The 20,308-nt window shown below is 44.7% G+C and overlaps 1 protein-coding gene across 1 annotated transcript in view; it reads left to right on the forward strand.

Moving 5' to 3' along the window:
• The window catches only part of LOC138299216 (E3 ubiquitin-protein ligase TRIM39-like), a 101,226-nt gene that overhangs the window by 56,293 nt on the left and 24,625 nt on the right, over window positions 1-20,308 (forward strand). Inside the window, exons 5-7 of the mRNA XM_069237340.1 lie at window positions 1,563-1,793; window positions 5,819-5,841; window positions 6,651-6,757. Coding sequence (XP_069093441.1) covers window positions 1,563-1,793; window positions 5,819-5,841; window positions 6,651-6,757 — 361 coding nt within the window. The remainder of the gene's footprint in view (window positions 1-1,562; window positions 1,794-5,818; window positions 5,842-6,650; window positions 6,758-20,308) is intronic.

Consider the following 20,308-nt stretch of genomic DNA (forward strand, 5'->3'; position numbering starts at 1 on the left):
ACCAAACAATGACTACGTTTAGGAAGGAATTTGCTTCAGTCATCTGACACATTCCCTAGCCTCCTCTAAGGAGCATTAGGTGGTTCTTTGTTGGTTTTCACACTATAGAAAAGGCCAGAGTAACTACTACCTTACCTCAGCACTTTGAGACCACGTTAGGCCATCTTCAGGAGGGAGAAAGTAAATATATCATTCCTGTTGTGTTGGAAGTATGACAACATATTAAAAATCAAAGACTAAGGCTATTAGAGCCTTTGCTGGTAAGTTTGATTTAGAAAGCTTGGTCACTACTGCTTTGAATTCAAAGATAATTTTGCTGCCCACCAATACCCCACCCTCCCTCCCTACTTCAATTACTACACATAATCAAATCAGTCGCAGTCAGACACATAATAATGAGAATTGCAAGTAGGAACTAATAATTTCACCCGGAACACTCACAAAAATTGGACACCGGTGTGTGGTACCTTCTTGAAGGTAGTTTAGATGAGGATAAATCGATAGTGACTCCACCTCCTAAGAATTCTACAAAGTGGAAATTGCCTTCACATAAAACAACCAATAAAAAGTCCTCACCAGCTTTCTCAGTAGGTTTATCCAAACATCGTTTACTAGACCACAAAAATGCTCTGTAAGAAAGGAAGACAGGTTGGAGCAGTTATGAAGATCCTTTTCACCCACTTCTCCTTCAAGATCTAGAGTCAAAAATATTTGTAAGGATCAAAGCTGTTTTAAGAACTTTTAGCTGTGTGTATACCTCTCTTTACATCAGAGTTGTGCAGATAATGTGATGCAGAAATGGAAAGAAAATGTTGAGATGAGAAAATGAAGAAAAATGTATAAATGCTCTTAATAATCTGAGGTGCACAAACAGCATTGCTGAAGTGTAAATAGTTTGTAGTTGTCCAGATTATATACTGCATTACAGCCCGCTGCCAAAGGTAACCACATCCATTTCCCCAGCTCATTCAACAAGGGGAAGGTAGATTGTTACAGCCGCTCTTTGAAACCGTGTGTAACAGAGCTACCTGGTATTCACATTAGTGAAGCTTTAATGCCGCCAGAACAGATGTGAAAGTGGACAAAGCATTTATGGAAAACAGGCAGTTAACATTTTGTTGCCTATCTCTGTTCCATTCTTTTGATTTGGCCTTTCCCACTTGGGGAAAGGTGCATTCCTGCTGCTCCATCATAAGAATCAGCATGTCGAGGAACTGAGTTGCGTTAATGTTAATAAACAGTCTTTTTTTTAGATGCTGTGCCTTATTTTAACTGCCAGGCTCAGTTTGAGGGCCTGTTCTCACTTCAATGCTGTACTGCTCATCTGTATGCAGTCTTTCACTCCTTCAGTTTAAAAAACAATAGGATTTCATAGGCTACATTTAAAAGAAACATGCATGTATAATTGGCAAACATGTTGCTAAATAACAGATTGGCTGTTTCTTGTAACAGATTTTAGGACTGCCTGCATAATCATTGTTCATGATTTCTGACCCCGTGTATCTAGGATCACACATACGTAACCTTACCTTTTCTTCCTTTTAATACATGCTATTTCACAGGTAAAATTTGAGACCCAACGCAAAGTAATTTTGTGTGCTTTTGAAGAGATGCACAGCTTTCTTGAGGAAGAGAAGGGTCTCCTCCTTACAAGTCTAGAAGAGGAACGAGCTAAGTTTCTAAAGATCATTGAACAAAATATCACTCATTTAGAAGCGCAATATTCATCACTCAGGGAACTAATTGAAGAAATGGAGGTGAAGTGCCAGCAGCATGATGTGGAGTTGCTGAAGGTAAGCAGAACCTCAGGAATCTATATACGTTACTAAAGATTGTTTCATTACAGAGAGAGCGACCAAGGCTCTATAACAGGATCTTTAGTTAGTGAAAATGGAAGAGTTAAAATTCTCTGAAACTGAAAGAGTAGCCTTCCACCCTCAGAAATCTGATATCCGAGTTGGGAAATTGTTATGTGTATAAGATGCATTTGTAATTTTTCATGAGAAATGAATGCAAGATTCTGTCCTCAAATCTGGTCGGTGACTCCTTGCCACAGGTTTGTAATCCACTGGCCAGGGTGTGCATACCTCTGGAGCCACAATGGGTTACTGTGAACCCATCCTATTAATCCATAAAGGAAAACTTGAAGAAAAACATTGACTTGGAAGCAGAGCAGTCCCTTTGGCTACCCCTCCCTCCCTCGACCTGAGTCAGAAGATCAGGGCAGATCCTTCCGTTGCCCTGTTAGGGCTCCTCACATCCTGTACTGGCAGCCACAACACTTTGTTTTTGTCTCTAGTTGAGGCCAGGCACTTGGACCCAACTTTGGTTCTTGGACCAGAAATGAATGGCAGGGAAAACAAATTACCTAGTCAATCAAATGACATCCACTTCATGTGCACATACAGAATAACATGGCTGTCAGTAGCAGTCGCATCATTCTAATGCTGCCCAATATTGACAAAACATGTGGGTCAACAAGGTGAAACCTAATGACTTTGCCAATGCTTGTTTAAACATTTTGGTCCCTGGATGTTCTGCGAACTAGTGGTCCAGATATCTCTGTCTTGCTTGAAAGGTTGCGTCAATTTGATGCCTAGCAGCAGCAGTTATATCAACTTAAGAAGGGACACTTCCTTGAGTGAAATACTAGCTTCATGTCAAGTTGGGTGTAATTCTGTTCATCTGTGGGTTTTTTTGTGGTTTTTTTTTTTCTTCCTGCACCGTAGAACAAAAAATCTTATGAGTAAAATAGAAAATATCGGCTTCTTTTTCACCATCTCGACTGTATAGATCTGCGTCAAACGTGACTCAACGCTTTTATCTTACAGAGGGTTTGTTTTATTTGCAAAGTTGTGGGTAGATTTGTTCATCAAATGGTGTCAGTTATTAGCAAGAATTACAGAGGTGCTATCTCTGACCCCTTTTGTAATGTGTGTGTAGGTATGTATATAGATATATTCACTTAAAAAAACAAAGGATACAGGGACTTACGTTATAGTTAGGTTCTAAATTTACTCACACAAAACCATAGAAATTCAGCAGTGTAGTTAGTTATTTCAAGTAACTATAACTCACACTCTAAGGTAACTATAGCTCGCGCCCCCGCCATGCACAGTTTTTTATTTCATAATTTTACTGCTAATGATTCATTTATATTTTTAAATGACGTTATAGAAGTTTTAATGAGTGCAGTAATATCTGTGGTAATTAGCAGTGCATGGCGAGTGTGCGAGTTATAGTTACTTAAAATAACTATAACTGAAAAATGTCTATGGTTGTTTGTGAGTAAATTCTGAAACTAACTATAACGTCCCTGTAACATTTGTTTTTTTTAAGGGGATTTCCATGTTTTTTTATTTTGGTTATTTTGTTTTTTATTTATTATTACATTTCCTAACTATAATGTCCCTGTAACCTTTACTTTTTTTTCAGGGAAATTTAAATGTTTTAAGTAAAGTCATTTTAATTATTATACCTTAATTTAGCCACTGCCGTGCACAGCTGAAGCCCCTATAACCACCCAACCCCACAGGGGTTGGTCTGTGGCCAGGCCCTGTAGCCAAGTTCCTATAACCACCCAACCCCGAGCCATGCATGACCTGCAGCCAGGCCCTGATGCCAACCCCCCACAACCACCCATAGAGCTTTTCTAGATTTTGATGAATGATGTACTTAGAATGAGATACTTTAGGACAAATTGAAAAGAAAAAATTGTCAAGTAAAAAGTGTGCAATTACGTTCTGGGGTATACTTTAAATATTTGAATTTCAAAAGTAATTAAAGCAGGAATGTGACACACCTAGACTGGAACCCTCAACCGTCGGTGTGAGGGCCTGACACCTTAACCTCTAGACCACAAGTGACTCTTTGCTGTGCAGTTTCCAGACATACATATGACATTCAACCCAAGGATTTTGATGCCAAAAAGACACTAGTAAATAAACAGACACTACATGAGATAGCAGGGTTTGAACCTTCAACCTGACAGTCCAATAGCTGTACAGGTTGGCCAGACACTACTAGTTTCATTAGCATCAACTGAACTAAACATCTTGCTAGTGTGATACTTTGAAGTTATTTTTTAGAGAGACTATTGTAATAACAATTTCTCTGTCCTCCATCACACTGGGGGCTGGAAGAGAGAGAGAGAGACGGACTGGACCATGGGGGGGAGCCTAAAGGCTCCCCGTGATTCTAGCCGGCTCCCGCAAGCAGAAGCTTCTTCAAATAGCATCTCCCTGCTTGCAAGCAGTGTCTTCATCTGTTTCCCTGCATGCATAGTTGTGTGCTGGGAAAACTGATGAAAACTTCCTTTTCTGCAAGCGGGAGGTGTTTGACAGCTCCCGCTTGCAGAAAGCGGAGTTATGCTAGCTTTTGTTTGGGAGCGGTCAGCTCCCACCAAGCGAAAGCAAACTGCTACCTCCTGAGGTTGGGAACCCCAGGTGGTACCAGGAGCTGGCCCTTCCCCAGAGCCATCGGTGGCTCCATGAGGTGGGCTTCACAGCCCACCTTTATCATTGAACTTAGCCCCGGGGGGGGAGGGGTCAGTGACAGATCCCCCTATATTGATTTATTTCAGCCAGGGGAGGTGATGGTCCCCCGGGTTCCAGAGTGGGCCCCCATGCATTCATTTTATACGCTTTGATCCAGGGAGGTGACGATCCCTGGGGCTGTGTGTGTCTCCCGCATTAATTTATATACATTTGCTCCTGGGAGATGGCGGTCCCCTGGGCTGCATAGCCCCACCCCCTTCCCCTATTCATTTATATTCACTTGCCCCAGGGAGATGGCGGTACCCAAGGCTTTCATAAACCCTAAGAGGGCCCTGCGCACGCCCTGTTATTTATTTTCCTTTGCTATGCCCTCGGGACCTGGCCCACCCAGGGTAAAAAAAGAAAAGCAAGTGTGGGAGTCCGCGCTTGCAATTTTGATATAAATCACAGTAAAATGTGCTGCGATTTGCGTGTGATTCCCCCCATGATAAAAAATAAATAACACCCCACAAAATGGACCGCATTCATTAACTGTAGGCCTGAGGCTGAAATCATCAAAAAGGGGCTAAGGCACTGTGGGCCTCTCCCCAAGCTGTGACCAGCCCTGGGAAGCCCAACCCCATGGCAAAATGTTTTAGAAATGAGGGGGCTGCGCAGCTGCCACACCACACCACCCCGCCCCACTATAATCTATAGATATATTTCTTTATCTATAGATATATATCTATAGATATATATCTCCCTACCTGTGGCTGACATTTTTTTAAACTGGTGAGGGACTGCGAAGGCCCTTCCATATACCTCCAGAGACCCCATCCCCTGGGGCTAATTTTAGTAATAAAGGGGAGGGGGCCATGGCCCACTCCCCTATCCATGACAGCCCACCCTCAGGGTGAAAATTGTGAGGGGTGCTGCACAGCCCCCTCCCCGAGCCACGCCAGACACCCCCCAATCCCCCCCCCCCAATGCTGGCTCACCAGCTGTGTCCTGTGGAGCCGACCTCGGATCATAGCGGTTTGACTGTCCGCACCAGTGTGGGCATGGAAACCTGTGTTAGCTACCACTTGGCAGGAGCCATGGAACCTATATGGGCAGAAGAGTAGCATTCCTCCACAGCTCGGAGCTAAAGAGATGTCTGCAGCATGGACCTGATCTCCAGGTTGAGCTGTTATTGAAAGTAGTAGAGAATTAGCAGTCAGCATGGCTAGAATAGCAGCATCTACCTTATCGACCAGAAGCATAGATAGTTGGCATACCGCCTGGATGTGTTGGAGTCCTGTCTGTGTATAATAATCTTGATCTTTGTGTTTTTCTCCCTTTAGGATGTGGATGGCCTTTTGAACAGGTATGGTGCTTTTCTATTATCCCATCTGCCTGTTCTGTCCTTTACGTAGGATTTCTCTCTGTTCTTCAGTTTGACAAGTGAAGATTTTATTTCATGTCACTCTCTGGGCATTGTTTTGTGGACATTGTTTACTGGCCTTAATGTTACTCCACTTCCATCTCCGCGTTGACACTTTGTTCATCGTATCCATTGTGGATCTATCTTATAGTTGAGGCCTCTTGTTCATTCTGTACTCCTTGGATGTCTCTCATTCAATTTGAAGTAGAAGTTTGTCCATCTGGAGGAAGAGCTTGATTCCCAATTTCTTTTATGGTGGTGTCTTCTCTTGATCCTTAATTCTAAGAGGTGTCTCATTTGATCCGTAGAGTCTTTGTTTTTCAAGCCACAAGCAGGACTCCTATTCCTCATTAATTCACAGTAGGTGCTTTCTGTGCACTAGAGCCCTCAGGCGGTCTCGTATGCCTCCTTTTAATAAAACTGGTGCATCCCTGTTCTGCTGTGTCCTCTGAGATTTGTCCTTTATCTGACAGCAGAGTGCTTATTTTCTGACTTTCTCCAATGATGACCTGTGTAATTTGCATTAAAATGGCTTAAAAAAATGTTCACTATATATGAGTATGTCCTCAGGGCATGTAATATGGTGATACCCCTAGCAGTCCTGTAGTCTTCTTTCCAGCTTTCCAGCTCCGGTATACTTATATCTATAATGAGACAGCAAATTGGTCAATTTTTATGAAGCCTTTTTATTTTTAAATAATTCAGTTTGAAATTGGGCTCTTTTTACATTAATTTTTGTTTTATTTTTATAGGTGCAACAGCATGAAGATTCAGGAGCTGGAGTCTGATTTACAAGAGAGGGAGAAAACTCTGCAGAGATTTTCTGCAGACCTGAGAAAGTGGATACTGGACTTTGGAGGTACATAATTAGTTTTACTATTGTAAACATTAAGATCGTTATGCCCTTGTGTTCCTGTGTTCCTTGGCACCCAGGAGCAGGGTTGCTGGAATTTTTTTGTTCCCGCTTGGAAAAAAAAAACGAAGTTACTTGTCCAAACAAATACTGTTACCGAAATGTTACATAATGGCATGAGACATCAAACCTATTGGTGATTCATCAAATTCCTCAAAATTCTGGCAGAGTGAGCAGACTTCCATCATCGTTTTTTTGACCAAGAAATGCGATTTTGCTCTATTAAGTACAAGTTCATACGTAATTTACCTGTGGTTAAGCACAATAGCTTTGTGAATCGGGCCCATAAAGTGCAAGTCCTTTGTGTGTTAGTTGTACATACGTTTGTATGGAAGTCTCATCCATCTGTTGTGGATTTTTTTTTAAGCCTTGTAACACTCAGTATGTTTTTGGTGGGGAGTAAGGCATTTTGCTAGTTTCCAAGAATGACGGTTATTAATTTTCTTTTTAAAATCCCTCCCAAGGTGTGGACGATATAAACAACAAAAGAGATGAGTGCATTAGCCAGTGAATTTTATAAATGAAGACGAATCCGACATATTTAAGAAACATTGCAACGGCAAGAGGTTCCACCTTTTACAGGCATGTGTTGATTTATTGGCTTTCCCAGTGCTTTTTATTTTACCATGCTAAAATGGCCGTTGGCAATGTTGCATTGGTAAAATAAACAAGCATTTTCAATGCAACGGGTCTCGCATTTGTTCGAGTTAGAGCTATTAGCGTTGTAAAGCAAAAATAAAAAAGCAGCGCGATCACGCTATGTAAAATGGAGCACGATCGCGCTGCGTGGAAAATAAACAGATAAAGTAGTCCGGACTCCAGGCTGAGAACATCGAGCCACATATGTTTTTGGTACTTTACCGGTGCTATGTAGGTGGGCTAAACACCGGAAAAGGCATGACTTATTTATTCCTTTCACAAATGAAAGCAAGCGGATTTTAAAAGGCAAGCCCACGAACCAATGTAAGTGACTGACGTGACTTGGGCGTGGTTTGAAACCCAAAGAGACATTACAGAATGGACAGAGCCCTGACAGAGCCCTTTGTGCTCGCCCATAAAAAGGGTGAAATATACCCTGCACTGTCATGGCGCATGCGCTCCCACGGCATTCACATTCATGAGAGCACACAGTGGCCATTTTGGAAATGTTTAATTCCCTGATGGGTGAACTTGTGCTTGGATGTGTATGTACACATCGTGATGCACGTGCATGGCTTATATCTCATAATATACTGGCAGCCATTTTTTTAAAACTATACTATGTTTAAAAAGGTAAAGCTAAAATACTATGAGAAAAGTTTTAGGGAGATCAAAAATATAAATCGGGTTGCCAGGTAGCATTGAACAGCTGACAGGTGGTCAAAAACATTAAAAAAGAAAAAAGACCACATGTAGCTTTAATGTGCTAATGCCTACAGATATTGGGCATTCGCAAATTAAAACTTACTCCTTTTGTGTCTTGCAAAGATTATCCGCCCTACATTGGGGAATACTTCAGCCATGTGAATCTATCTATGAAGGATGCCAAGGCTGGTGATACGTTTGTTGGTAGCAATTGTGATTTTTAGATACATATGCTTAGCATATTGCTGCCATCTAGTGTTGGGCATGGTCATTTGCAAGTTGTTTTTCTTGTAATGTGACAACGCCTCTTGTCATATATTGCACATGAACACCAACTTGATGTTAGAATTTTTTTTTTTTTTTTTTCTCCCCATCATTTGGTTCAGACGTGCTCCAAGTGGGCTCTAACGTTGTGTTCCAACAGTGTTTTTTGTCAGGGCCATTCTGTTACTTTTCCATTCTGCTACATTGGGTTTACGTGAGCTTCAGCGTAGTCTCTGTACCAACGCGAGCAGCCTTCAGCAGTACCAACGATCTCAGTGATCGCCATGAGGCATCAAAGGCCTAGCTCCTCTTGGGGTGCCCAGCACCATTTCCAAGACCCCATTTCCTGTGAATGCTGCATTGGTGTTGGAAGACACCCTGCTGGCACTTCAAATATCCTTGAACAGACCACCCCAAAGTGTGTAGTCTCTGTTTATCCTTCGCCCACAAGAATTCCTCTGGTCTGTGGTGACCCCACTTCAGCTCCAAAAAGAGACTTTGGTACCAAAGGGAATCCTGTTGAGCACACAAGATGTGAAGAAGATCCGTTCTGCGTTTAAGCCAGGAGGTCGGACATTCTGGACTCCCAGCAGCTCAACTGTTGCCCAGTGCAGAGACAGTGTTGTCCAGCAACACTGGCTACCAGTGCATGGAGGACTTTGACTCTGCATCAAAAACCTGCCCGCGCATGAAGGCCACAAACAGGGTCACAAGTATGCATTTGACCGAAAAGACTCACACCTCCAAGGTGAGGGCCCACATAAAAAAAAATGCTGAAGAAGTGCAGTGCCCTGACAGAGTGAGCTTTGAGCATGTGAGTTGAGTGAAGGCCAGAAAGGGTCCTCCAGAATCTTTAGGCACTGGTCCGGTCACCAACAAAAGGCTTCAGACACTGTCAAGCATCCAGCCATAGGGGTCATCCCCTATCACCTGTTGAGCCCTAGCCGTGTCGAACACCAGTACCTCCATACAAGGACAGCGCCAACCCCTCCTTGTTTACCCATCAACAAAACCTGTCTGAAGCCCTCCTCAGTTCTGAAGCCCTTCTCTCTAAGGGCAAGGGAAAAATCTAGACCGCTGTTGACAATCGGTGATGACACAAAGGCACCGATCTTGGAGAGGCTTCTCCAAGAGGTTGACACTAGGCAAAAACACCTTTTCATTCACCCTGTGACATGCAAGTACCCTGCAAAACCGGCTCAACAGCCTGCTTTGGATCTTGACCCTGAAAAAGGAAACTCTTCCTATTGGGAGCCTTCGTTCAGACCTCCTTTCTCAGAACTAACACTCAAGGATCGTAGTGATAGTGCCATTACCCCCACCCATTTAACAAATACTCTACGTCTTCCACTGTCTCCACGCCTTTGCACCGCTCCTGCAGTCTCACCTGAGGGGGGTCTCCTTCTCCCATTCTCAACCAGACGGCTTTTATAACCAGCCCACGTGTACGGGCCCACTGATGACCAAATGAACAACTACAATGCAAATCCCTTGGGTAATCTAGATTTAGATCATTATCCAGAGTGGGCTTAGTTTCCTGATGATACTAGAGCATACCCTGAAGTCCTCCAGAGAGTGCAGCCCCCTGCAAGGTTGACATGCATGACGCCCAGGAGAAGAATGACTTCCTGTTGGAATTCTTTCCAGGTCTGATCACACTGTCCAATGTCTCCCTGTGCTCAAGGGTATGTTAAAGCCTGCCCCTAACAGCTTCAAAGCTAGAGTAGTCACCCCTAGAGTAGTAAAGAAGCAGAAGCTCTCTTCAACTGGCCTTACATAGATTAGAGGCATTTTCTCCTGACTCCTTGGTGAGACACCCAACCGTCAAGCACGCCTCTGCCTAGGCCAGAGACAATACTCCTCCTCCATATATTGAAAGCAAGAAAATAGACGGAGAGGGCAAAAGGGCAACTGTAGGAGTGGCAGCCTATTAGCAAATTGCCAAATTGATGGCACTTATGTCAGTCTACAGCAAGGTACAATGGCAGGAAATGGAGGAGCTTCTTAAGCATCTCCCCGAGCAGTACAGAAAGTGGGGCCGGGAGGAGATAATGTCTTAAGGCCAAGTCATCTTCAACTCTAGCATCCATTATGCATTGGATTAAACAGACAGGCTCCAAGATAATTAACACAAGTGTTCCGCTTGTGTGCCACACCTGGCTCTGTTTCTCCAGGTTTAAACACAACATGCAAAAGCATCTCCTCAACCTACTATTTAATGGGAAGTACCTTTGCGGCCCTCAGATTAAAGAGGTGCATGAAAAAATCAAGAAAGATATGGGGACTGCAAAATATATGGGGGCTCATCAGTCCACTCCATTCAGGGGCTGCTTTCAGAAACACCAGTTCAGGAAGGATGGTAGGTGGGACCAAGACCATCTTGCCTGAGCAACTCCACTCCTACCGAAGGCATCAGCAAGCTTATCATTACAGACCAGCAGTTGGTATTATAGGGATAGTGATAACGGTGACTGCAGAAAAGAAGCCCACCACTTCTAAGCAGTGACGTGCTGCACCTCCCCTGGTCATGTTACCTGTCAGGTGTGTAGTGTAGCCATTTTTATGTAGCTTTTGCTCGCTTGCTTCAGGCGTTAGGCCTTTGTGCGCTTTGCCCTAGATGTATTTTATTTCTTTGCTCGCAGCATCGAGCCTCTGCACTTTGCTCTAGATGCATTTTATTCAGCTTCGTACTGTTATTTTTTAATAACCAGTTCTACGGTCTTGTTTTATTCTTTATATCACACTGTTTAGCCTACTTCAGCATCGGAGTTTTCAATAACGCATTCTTGCTCACTCTGTGCTTCAGTCAAGGATACAGTCTGGTACATTGCCGATGGACGTGGTAGGAGTTTAGTCTTTGGGTTGTAGACGATACACACTCTTGGGTTGGACGTTTTGTTAACACATTGACATGTTAGTTATAAAAACACTTCCTTGTCCTAATACAAACTAAGAGGGAGATTCCGACCAGTGAACCACAACTATACACTGACTGCCCTGTTGCAGATGCTGATCCAGATCACAGGCCTTTGCTCAGGTATGAGGGTTGATGTCTTCCCAGGGAATCTGAAAGGCAAGCTTAGAGCTTAACATGCTGTGCTTTAAATAGAACAAAACTAGAACGTAGTTGTTAACACTATGATAGCGTTATTCCTATGTTTCACTCTCTTGGTTACTATTTTAATCCTACTGTGTTGTATGGTTCTGGTTATTGCGGCTCACGCCTTATTATCTTGAAAGCAGTCATTTTATTAAATCAATCTATAAAACCTAAACTGTTTCTGTCATTTGTATATGAGATCATACTATAAATGAGAGAGCTGGTTGGGACCTGAGCGACCACGACTTCCCTGAGAAGTTCTAAGATGTCATGCGCTCGGCTGCCAAATCATCCCTTCCCCTTGGGAGAGATGAGACACTGCTAGTTAGCCGGAGCAAAACCGGATTGAAGGTGACAGGTGTCCTTCTTAGTGGGTCAGACTTAGTCCCCCACACCAGGAACGACTCTGACACTGAGAAATCCAGGAGTCTTATTTAGGATAATGAGAGCCAACGCGACATGGCGCCGCCAACGATTGGTCTGGCTCTAATTTTCGGGTCTGGCTGACTCTCTCGGTCTCATATATATATTGACTCCTCAGTTCCATTAAACGGAGACGTCCGTAGCCCTGAGGACTTCTGCCTCCGTAATATAGCGGTGGGTAGTTCAAGTTTGAACTTTGAAAGGAAAAACCCCGATATTGGTGTGCCTTCTCTGAACTATCGCTGTTTTAATAATGGCGAATCCCCAGGTGATACAAGTAGCAGTTAATATGCGATAACCGCTCACGGGGCATTTGCTGCTGCATGTGCGGTGGTGAGCGGCCATATGGAGGGGGAGAAGTTCTGCCCCCAACATACTTATACACAGACACTGGGGGACTGTACGGCACAGTTGGCTGAGCTGAAAGCTCTATTATTGGTCTTGGAACATACGGATCCGGCACAGTTTACACTTCTTGTTTGTGATTCCTATTACTGTGCCCAGCCTTTTAATGAATATTTGCATTACTGGAGGTTAAATGGTTTCAGAGATTTAAAGGGTAACACCATAAAACACAGATTGCTGTGGGGGAAGGTAGCGGATCTAAAGGAGATGCTCCCTAAAGTCCATGTTGTACATACTCTTGGACACCAGCGCGTTGGAATACACATTGCTGGAAATACTTTGGCTGATGAAGCCGCGAAATCGGCAGTTGCCACTGTGGCCGCAGTTACTCGTTCGAGTTCCAAACCAGACACAGAGATTTTGGCGACCATAAAGGCTACGGCTGATGGCACGCCCTATCCTAAGGGATTTCCATCTAAATATCATTACTCAATGGGTGGTATGCTGAACGCTGAGGTTAAAATTCCAGGCGTGGGTGTACGTGAAATGCCTAATAAAATAGTGCAACCTCAATTAATTACTGCAGAGCATGAGGGGGTGGCATCTGCGCATGCTGGCGTGGCTGCCACAATTTCGCTGTTACAGGCCCGTTACTGGTGGCCTGGTCTCTATAAAGAGACGAAGCAGTATGTCCTTTGTTGTGACATCTGTCAACAAATTAAAGTTTCAACGGCTAAACGCCCGCAGCAGACGCCCCTTCTGATTTCAAATAAACCAATACAGTGTGTGTACTTGGACCATTGTGGTCCGCTGGCAGCAGATAGTGCATACAAATATATCTTGGTAGCTGTAGATTCGTGCTCCAGATTTGTGTGGGTGTGGCCACAGCGCTCGGCTGACGCTCGAACTGTTATTAAAGATTTGTATATCTTTGTCGGTACATATGCAGTTCCGGCTTTCCATTCGGACCAGGGCCCTGCTTTTGCCTCTAAGGCATTCAGGGACGCCATGGCGTCATTGGGGGTCCAGCTCCAGTTCTCGTCTCCATTTCATCCTGAGGGAAATTCTATTGTGGAGCGTTTAAATCGCGATTTAAAGCCATCCTTAACGGCTAGAGTTATAGGTACGGGTCGTAGTTGGCTAACCCACCTGTATGGAGTACAGAGAGCACTTAATAACTTGCCTAGAAGGCCCCTGCGGGGTCGTACTTCATATGAGTGCCTGTTTGGAACACAAATGTTTGTTCCGGATCTAGATGGTCCTGGTGTGGAGGCGGCGGAAACTCCTTTTGACATAAATGATCGTGTCACTGTTTTGTAGGAATTACAGCAGTTCCGTGAGGATAACTCTTCTGCAAGTGCTGCCTCCACAGAAATTAAGGATGAGCCAGTAACGCCTACTGGTTGGATTCCCAGAATTTGGGATCTTGTGCGTGAAAAGGTCGCAGTGAAAAAAGAATTTGGCCCTTTGTATCGAGCACCAGTCCCTGTACTGGGAATCCACGGAACACGAACTGTGATTTTTGCCGCCGTTGCAAGGTGCCAAAGGAAATCGATTTGTCTCCATCGACAATGTCAAGTTACAACATGTGGCAGATTCTGCACAGCAGACCAAGAGGAACGCCCAGTAGTTCCCGAATCCCTCTCACTACTGGGGAAGATGTTCCGCTACAGGTGGTTTGCACCAACGCTGCTTCCTCTCCGGGCATGGGGAGGGTGGATGATGATTTACGATTGTTCCACTCACGACAAATAATTTGGCATCCTTTGATCAAGTCGCTGTAACTACTGATGTTACTGAGGGTGTTATCTACAGTGTACCACGGCGAGAAACACCTGCTACTCCTTTGTTTACGGTGGCACCTTTTGCGAGAACTGCCTCCGGATGCTTTCATAACAATGACGATGGTCTATCAGACTCTTTGTCCTCTTCAACACCTGTCCCGGGTCCACGTAAGCTGATGTATTGGCTTAAAAATACGTATTTTGTTTTTCCTTGGAACTATCTGTGGCTTTTTATGACTCTGATGGTTTTTTTCTGTGGATAGGGTTTGTTGTTACTTTTTTTCTAGTAATACATGGTCATTTTCTTCCTGAGAGATCAGAGTTTGAACAAGTGGAGGAGGTGTTGAAGCCACATTTTTCATCACATAAGGTTCGAAGAGACTTGTCCTTTGTGAACATTTCCGCTGTGCCAATTCCGGATGGGATTGTGTGGGATAGAGTAATGTTTGATAAATATGGTCCCACTGAGACAATTCAAATACTGTATGTTCTGAAGTTATCGATGAACGATATAGTAATACCAGGCATTATATCTGATGATTGGGACATGAAGACAGTTGATTCTATGTTGACAGAGTTGCAATATTATACTGTCTATGACAATGAAGATGCTTACCAGTTTAGAGATAATTATGGTGACCTGTTTTGTTACAATTATTATGGGCACCACTTTATTCATAAAGCCAGTAGTCCTAAAACAATATTTGACTATACGCAATGGGAGCATTGCCCGACTCCTCCGCAAGGGAGTTCTAAAACATATTCGGATAAGTTTGCATTTTTTTTCTGGGCATCATCAAACAAGTGCCAAGTCATATTATTTTAAATTAACTCTGCATGCAAATAAGCAAATACTGTTGACTAATACGAAATTCCTGTATTCAAATTCGTTTGTTTCCCAACTATCTATTGAGGGGTATGAGTATTGGTCAAAAAATGTTGATTTGAAAAGTGTTTGGGGAACAAAACATTGGCAGACGCAGGGTAGGGAAACACTGTTTAGAGCAAGTCTCATTCCTGTCCAAATGATATTCTTAAATGACACTGTACAACAGACTAGCTGTTTGGGCTTAGCCACCATTAGAGAATTGAATATGCCTAGCATACCTGTCCCTTCCAGAATAAAGGATTGGCAGCAATATATCAATGCCACTTTTAGTGCACTTACAGACTGGGTCCAGAATGGTACAGTTCACTTCTTGTTTGAAACACATTCCGGTGGGCAGATATGAAAGGTTAGGAGACAGTTATATACATGAGGTGTGGGAGCTTCCCTTTATCTACAGATGTCTTAATGGCATTAGAGAGGTTTTTCTTAGTGGTAGTGAATGCAAAACTTCTGTCAGCCATTCGATGGTTTGTAAGCAGCTGTCCTTGCATGGGGCGTGTAATGCCTCGGTTGCAAATTTGGCTTGCTATCTAAAGGGAGTTCCAGTCCCTGTGATTAAAAACACGCTCCAGGTGCTTTCAAACGGCAGCTATGTCCTCCTTAACAGTGAAGACTGTTGTGGCATGCGTGCCGGAATAGTTTACGTAGTTTTGGTCACCAAGGTCGTTACTTGCTGCGGAAATGTGTTATTTCCCCCCACTAAATTAAGGGAGGTGGCTGATATCTGGCCTCACATTGCTACTTCCAAGGTGAATTTCGACAAGTTGAGTCGACTAAAAGCTCTATTGTTTCAAAAGCATGTGGCCCTTACCTCTGCAAGCGAGACCTGCGCACTTCAAGTGGCAAGGTCATCAGCAGAAATACAGTCCCTAATGAATACTAATTTTCCGAGCCACTTTCGTGAACTCGTGGGACGTATATTTAATGCGTCCAGCACTGCTGGACTAGCACATTTTTTCAAAGCCGTAGGTGTTGGTTTTGCTCATACCTTCTCTTCCATATTCGGTTTGATACCTTTGGCTAGTCATTCTATTTTCGGAAGCATTTTTGGTGGTTTTCCAATAACTTTGGCTTTATTGGCTGGTGTTTTGCTGTTGCTTTTGTTCTTCCACAATGGCTGTCCCACTGCAACAAGAGCGAATGTGGGCGCTCCCATCGGTACAGCTGTGTCGTGAACGCATGATGCAGCATTTTGGAGCAACACTCCTGGGACATCTGGAGTGTGACTGGTCCCTGTCCTTCAGGCCAGTTTTGGATTGTGTGCAACCCGTGTTTCGGTGCCTTTGGTGCTCGTTTGAACATGCACAATGTCTTGTTTTATTCTTTATATCACACTGTTTAGCCTACTTCAGCATCAGAGTTTTCAATAACACAGTCTTGCTCACTCTGTGCTTCAGTCAGGGATACAGTCTGGTACATTGCTGATGGACGTGGTAGGAGTTTAGTCTTTGGGTTGTAGACGATACACACTCTTGCGTAGGACGTTTAGTTAACACATTGACATGTTAGTTATAAAAACACTTCCTTGTCCTAATACAAACTAAGAGGGAGATTCCGACCAGGGAACCACAACTATACACTGACTGCCCTGTTGCAGATGCTGATCCAGATCACAGGCCTTTGCTCAGGTATGAGGGTTGATGTCTTCCCAGGGAATCTGAAAGGCAAGCTTAGCATGCTGTTCTCGAAATAGAACAAAACAAGAGGGAACGTAGTTAACACTATGATAGCGTTATTCCCATGTTTCACTCTCTTGGTTACTATTTTAATCCTACTGTGTTGTATGGTTCTGGTTATTGCGGCTCACGCCTTATTATCTAGAATGCAGTTGTTTTATTAAATCAATCTATAAAACTTTAACTGTTTCTGTCATTTGTATATGAGATCATACTGTAAATGAGAGAGCTGGTTGGGACCTGAGCGACCACGACTTCCCTGAGAAGTTCTAAGATGTCATGCGCTCGGCTGCCAAATCATCCCTTCACCTTGGGAGGGATGAGGCACTGGTAGTTAGCCGGAGCAAAACCGGATTGAAGGTGACAGGTGTCCTTCTTAGTGGGTCAGACTTAGTCCCCCACACCAGGAACGACTCTGACACCGAGAAATACAGGAGTCTCATTTAGGATAATGAGAGCCAACGCGACAGGTGGATGTTACACAGTTACTTCTCTCACTGGGTGGAAATCACACAAGATAAATGGGTCCTAGTGGTGGTAAAACACAGGTTCGATGGCATCTGTCGCTGTAGATACGCATGTTCTGCAATAGCTCGCCATCTGGTGTTGGGCCGGAGTGTTACAAGTTGTTTTTCTTCGAAGAAGTCTTTCGAGTCACGGGACCGAGTGACTCCTCCTTTTGTCTCCATTGCGCATGGGCGTCGACTCCATCTTCGATTGTTTTTTTTCCGCCATCGGGTTCGGACGTGTTCCTGTCGCTCCGAGTTTCGGAACGGAAAAAATAGTTAATTTCGGAAGATTTTCGTCGGTATTGTTGCGTTCGGGATCGGTGTACTTAGATTCCACACCGCATCGAAGATCGAAGAGCTCCGGTGCCCTTCGGGGTAGTTTTTCGATCCTCCGTCGGGGGCCTGGTCGGCCCGACCGCGTGCTGAAGAACGCCGATGGAACGGACCCCGTTCCGTTTCTGCCCCAAATGCCACAATAAATACCCCTACACAGACCAACACTTGGTCTGCAACCTGTGCCTGTCACCTGAGCACAGCGAAGACACCTGCGAGGCCTGTCGTGCGTTCCGGTCCCGAAAAACACTCCGAGACCGTCGAGCCAGAAGACTTCAAATGGCGTCCGCACCGACAGCCCAACGGGAGTTCGAGGAACAAGAAGAGGAAGGTACCTTCTCGATCCAAGACTCAGACTCCGAAGGATTCGACGATACACAAACCGTGAGTAAGACGTCGAAAACCACACAAAGAAACATTTACAAGGCCCAGGGGACGCCACTGCCACCAGGCCATGGCTCGACCCATAAATTCGGTGACCGACCGTCGGCACCGAAAAAGGCCCAAACAGTGCCGAGATCGTCCGACTCCGGTCGAGACACCGGCACGCAGCCTTCTCGGGACAGAGAAAGTGCTGGAGACAAGCCTCGACACCGAGATGCCGGTGTGGACACGTCTCGACGCCGAGACAGCGGCACCGAAACAGATCGACGCCGAGAGGTTTCGGCCCCGAAAAGGAAAAAAGTCACCTCGGAGCCGAAAAAACACGCAGACAAAGTTTCGATGCCGAAACAAACTGCAAGCGACCCAGCTTCAGGCTCTTATACAGAAGAGCACTCGCTAACCTCCCAAATGCAAAAGCATAGGTTTGAGGAAGAGCTACAAGCAACTGATGTGGACCATACGCAAAAGCGTATCTTCATTCAGCAGGGAACAGGAAAAATAAGCACCCTTCCCCCCATTAGGAGAAAGAGAAGGTTGGAGTTCCAGACGGAACAAGCACCACAACCAAAAGTGGTGAAAAGAGTTACACCACCACCCTCTCCTCCGCCCGTGATTAACGTTTCACCAGCACAAACGCCATCACACTCCCCAGCTCACACCACCATGAGCCAGGGTGACCAAGATCAGGACGCATGGGACCTATACGACGCCCCAGTGTCAGATAACAGCCCAGAGGCATACCCTACAAAACCATCTCCACCAGAAGACAGCACCGCGTACTCTCAGGTGGTGGCTAGAGCAGCACAATTTCACAACGTAAGCCTCCACTCAGAACAGGTCGAGGATGATTTCTTGTTCAACACACTCTCCTCCACCCACAGCTCCTACCAAAGCCTGCCTATGCTCCCTGGTATGCTCCGGCACGCAAAAGACATATTTAAGGACCCGGTCAAAAGTAGGGCAATCACACCAAGGGTGGAAAAAAAGTATAAGCCGCCTCCTACGGACCCGGTTTTCATCACAACACAGCTGCCACCAGACTCTGTTGTTGTAGGAGCAGCTAGGAAAAGGGCCAACTCTCACACATCTGGAGATGCACCACCCCCAGATAAAGAAAGCCGCAAGTTCGATGCAGCTGGTAAGAGAGTCGCAGCACAAGCTGCAAACCAGTGGCGCATCGCGAACTCCCAGGCACTACTTGCGCGCTATGACAGAGCCCACTGGGACGAGATGCAACATCTCATTGAACATCTGCCCAAAGACTTCCAAAATAGGGCAAAACAAGTGGTTGAGGAGGGACAGACCATCTCCAACAACCAGATACGTTCCTCCATGGACGCTGCAGATACAGCTGCACGGACAATTAATACATCTGTAACTATCAGAAGGCATGCATGGCTCCGAACGTCTGGATTTAAACCAGAGATTCAACAAGCAGTTCTCAATATGCCTTTTAATGAAAAAGAACTGTTCGGTCCAGAAGTGGACACAGCGATTGAGAAACTCAAAAAAGATACAGACACTGCCAAAGCCATGGGCGCACTCTACTCCCCGCAGAGCAGAGGGAATTACAGCACATTCCGTAAAACGCCCTTTCGAGGGGGGTTTCGGGGTCAAAGCACACAAGCCAGCACCTCACAAGCAACACCGTCCACTTACCAGGGACAGTATAGAGGAGGTTTTCGGGGACAATATAGAGGAGGGCAATTCCCTAGAAATAGAGGGAGATTTCAAAGCCCCAAAACCCCTACTACTAAACAATGACTCACATGTCACTCACCCCCTCCACACAACACCAGTGGGGGGAAGAATAGGTCATTATTACAAAGCATGGGAGGAAATCACTACAGACACTTGGGTTCTAGCAATTATCCAACATGGTTATTGCATAGAATTTCTACAATTCCCTCCAAACATACCACCAAAAGCACAAAATTTAACAACACACCATTCCAATCTCCTGGAGATAGAAGTGCAGGCACTATTGCAAAAGAATGCAATCGAATTAGTGCCAAACACACAAATAAACACAGGAGTTTACTCACTGTACTTTCTGATACCAAAGAAGGACAAAACGCTGAGACCAATCCTAGACCTCAGAGTAGTGAACACTTTCATCAAATCAGACCACTTCCACATGGTCACACTACAAGAAGTATTGCCATTGCTAAAACTGCACGACTACATGGCAACTTTAGACCTCAAGGATGCTTATTTCCATATACCAATACACCCATCGCACAGGAAATACCTAAGGTTTGTATTCAAAGGAATACATTACCAATTCAAGGTACTGCCTTTCGGATTAACAACCGCACCAAGAGTCTTTACCAAATGTCTAGCAGTGGTCGCAGCACACATAAGAAGGCAGCAAATACATGTGTTCCCATATCTAGACGACTGGCTAATCAAGGCCCATTCGTTAATAGAGTGCTCAAATCACACA

This window comes from Pleurodeles waltl, chromosome 6, assembly GCF_031143425.1.
Source record: "Pleurodeles waltl isolate 20211129_DDA chromosome 6, aPleWal1.hap1.20221129, whole genome shotgun sequence".
Taxonomy (NCBI): domain Eukaryota; kingdom Metazoa; phylum Chordata; class Amphibia; order Caudata; family Salamandridae; genus Pleurodeles; species Pleurodeles waltl.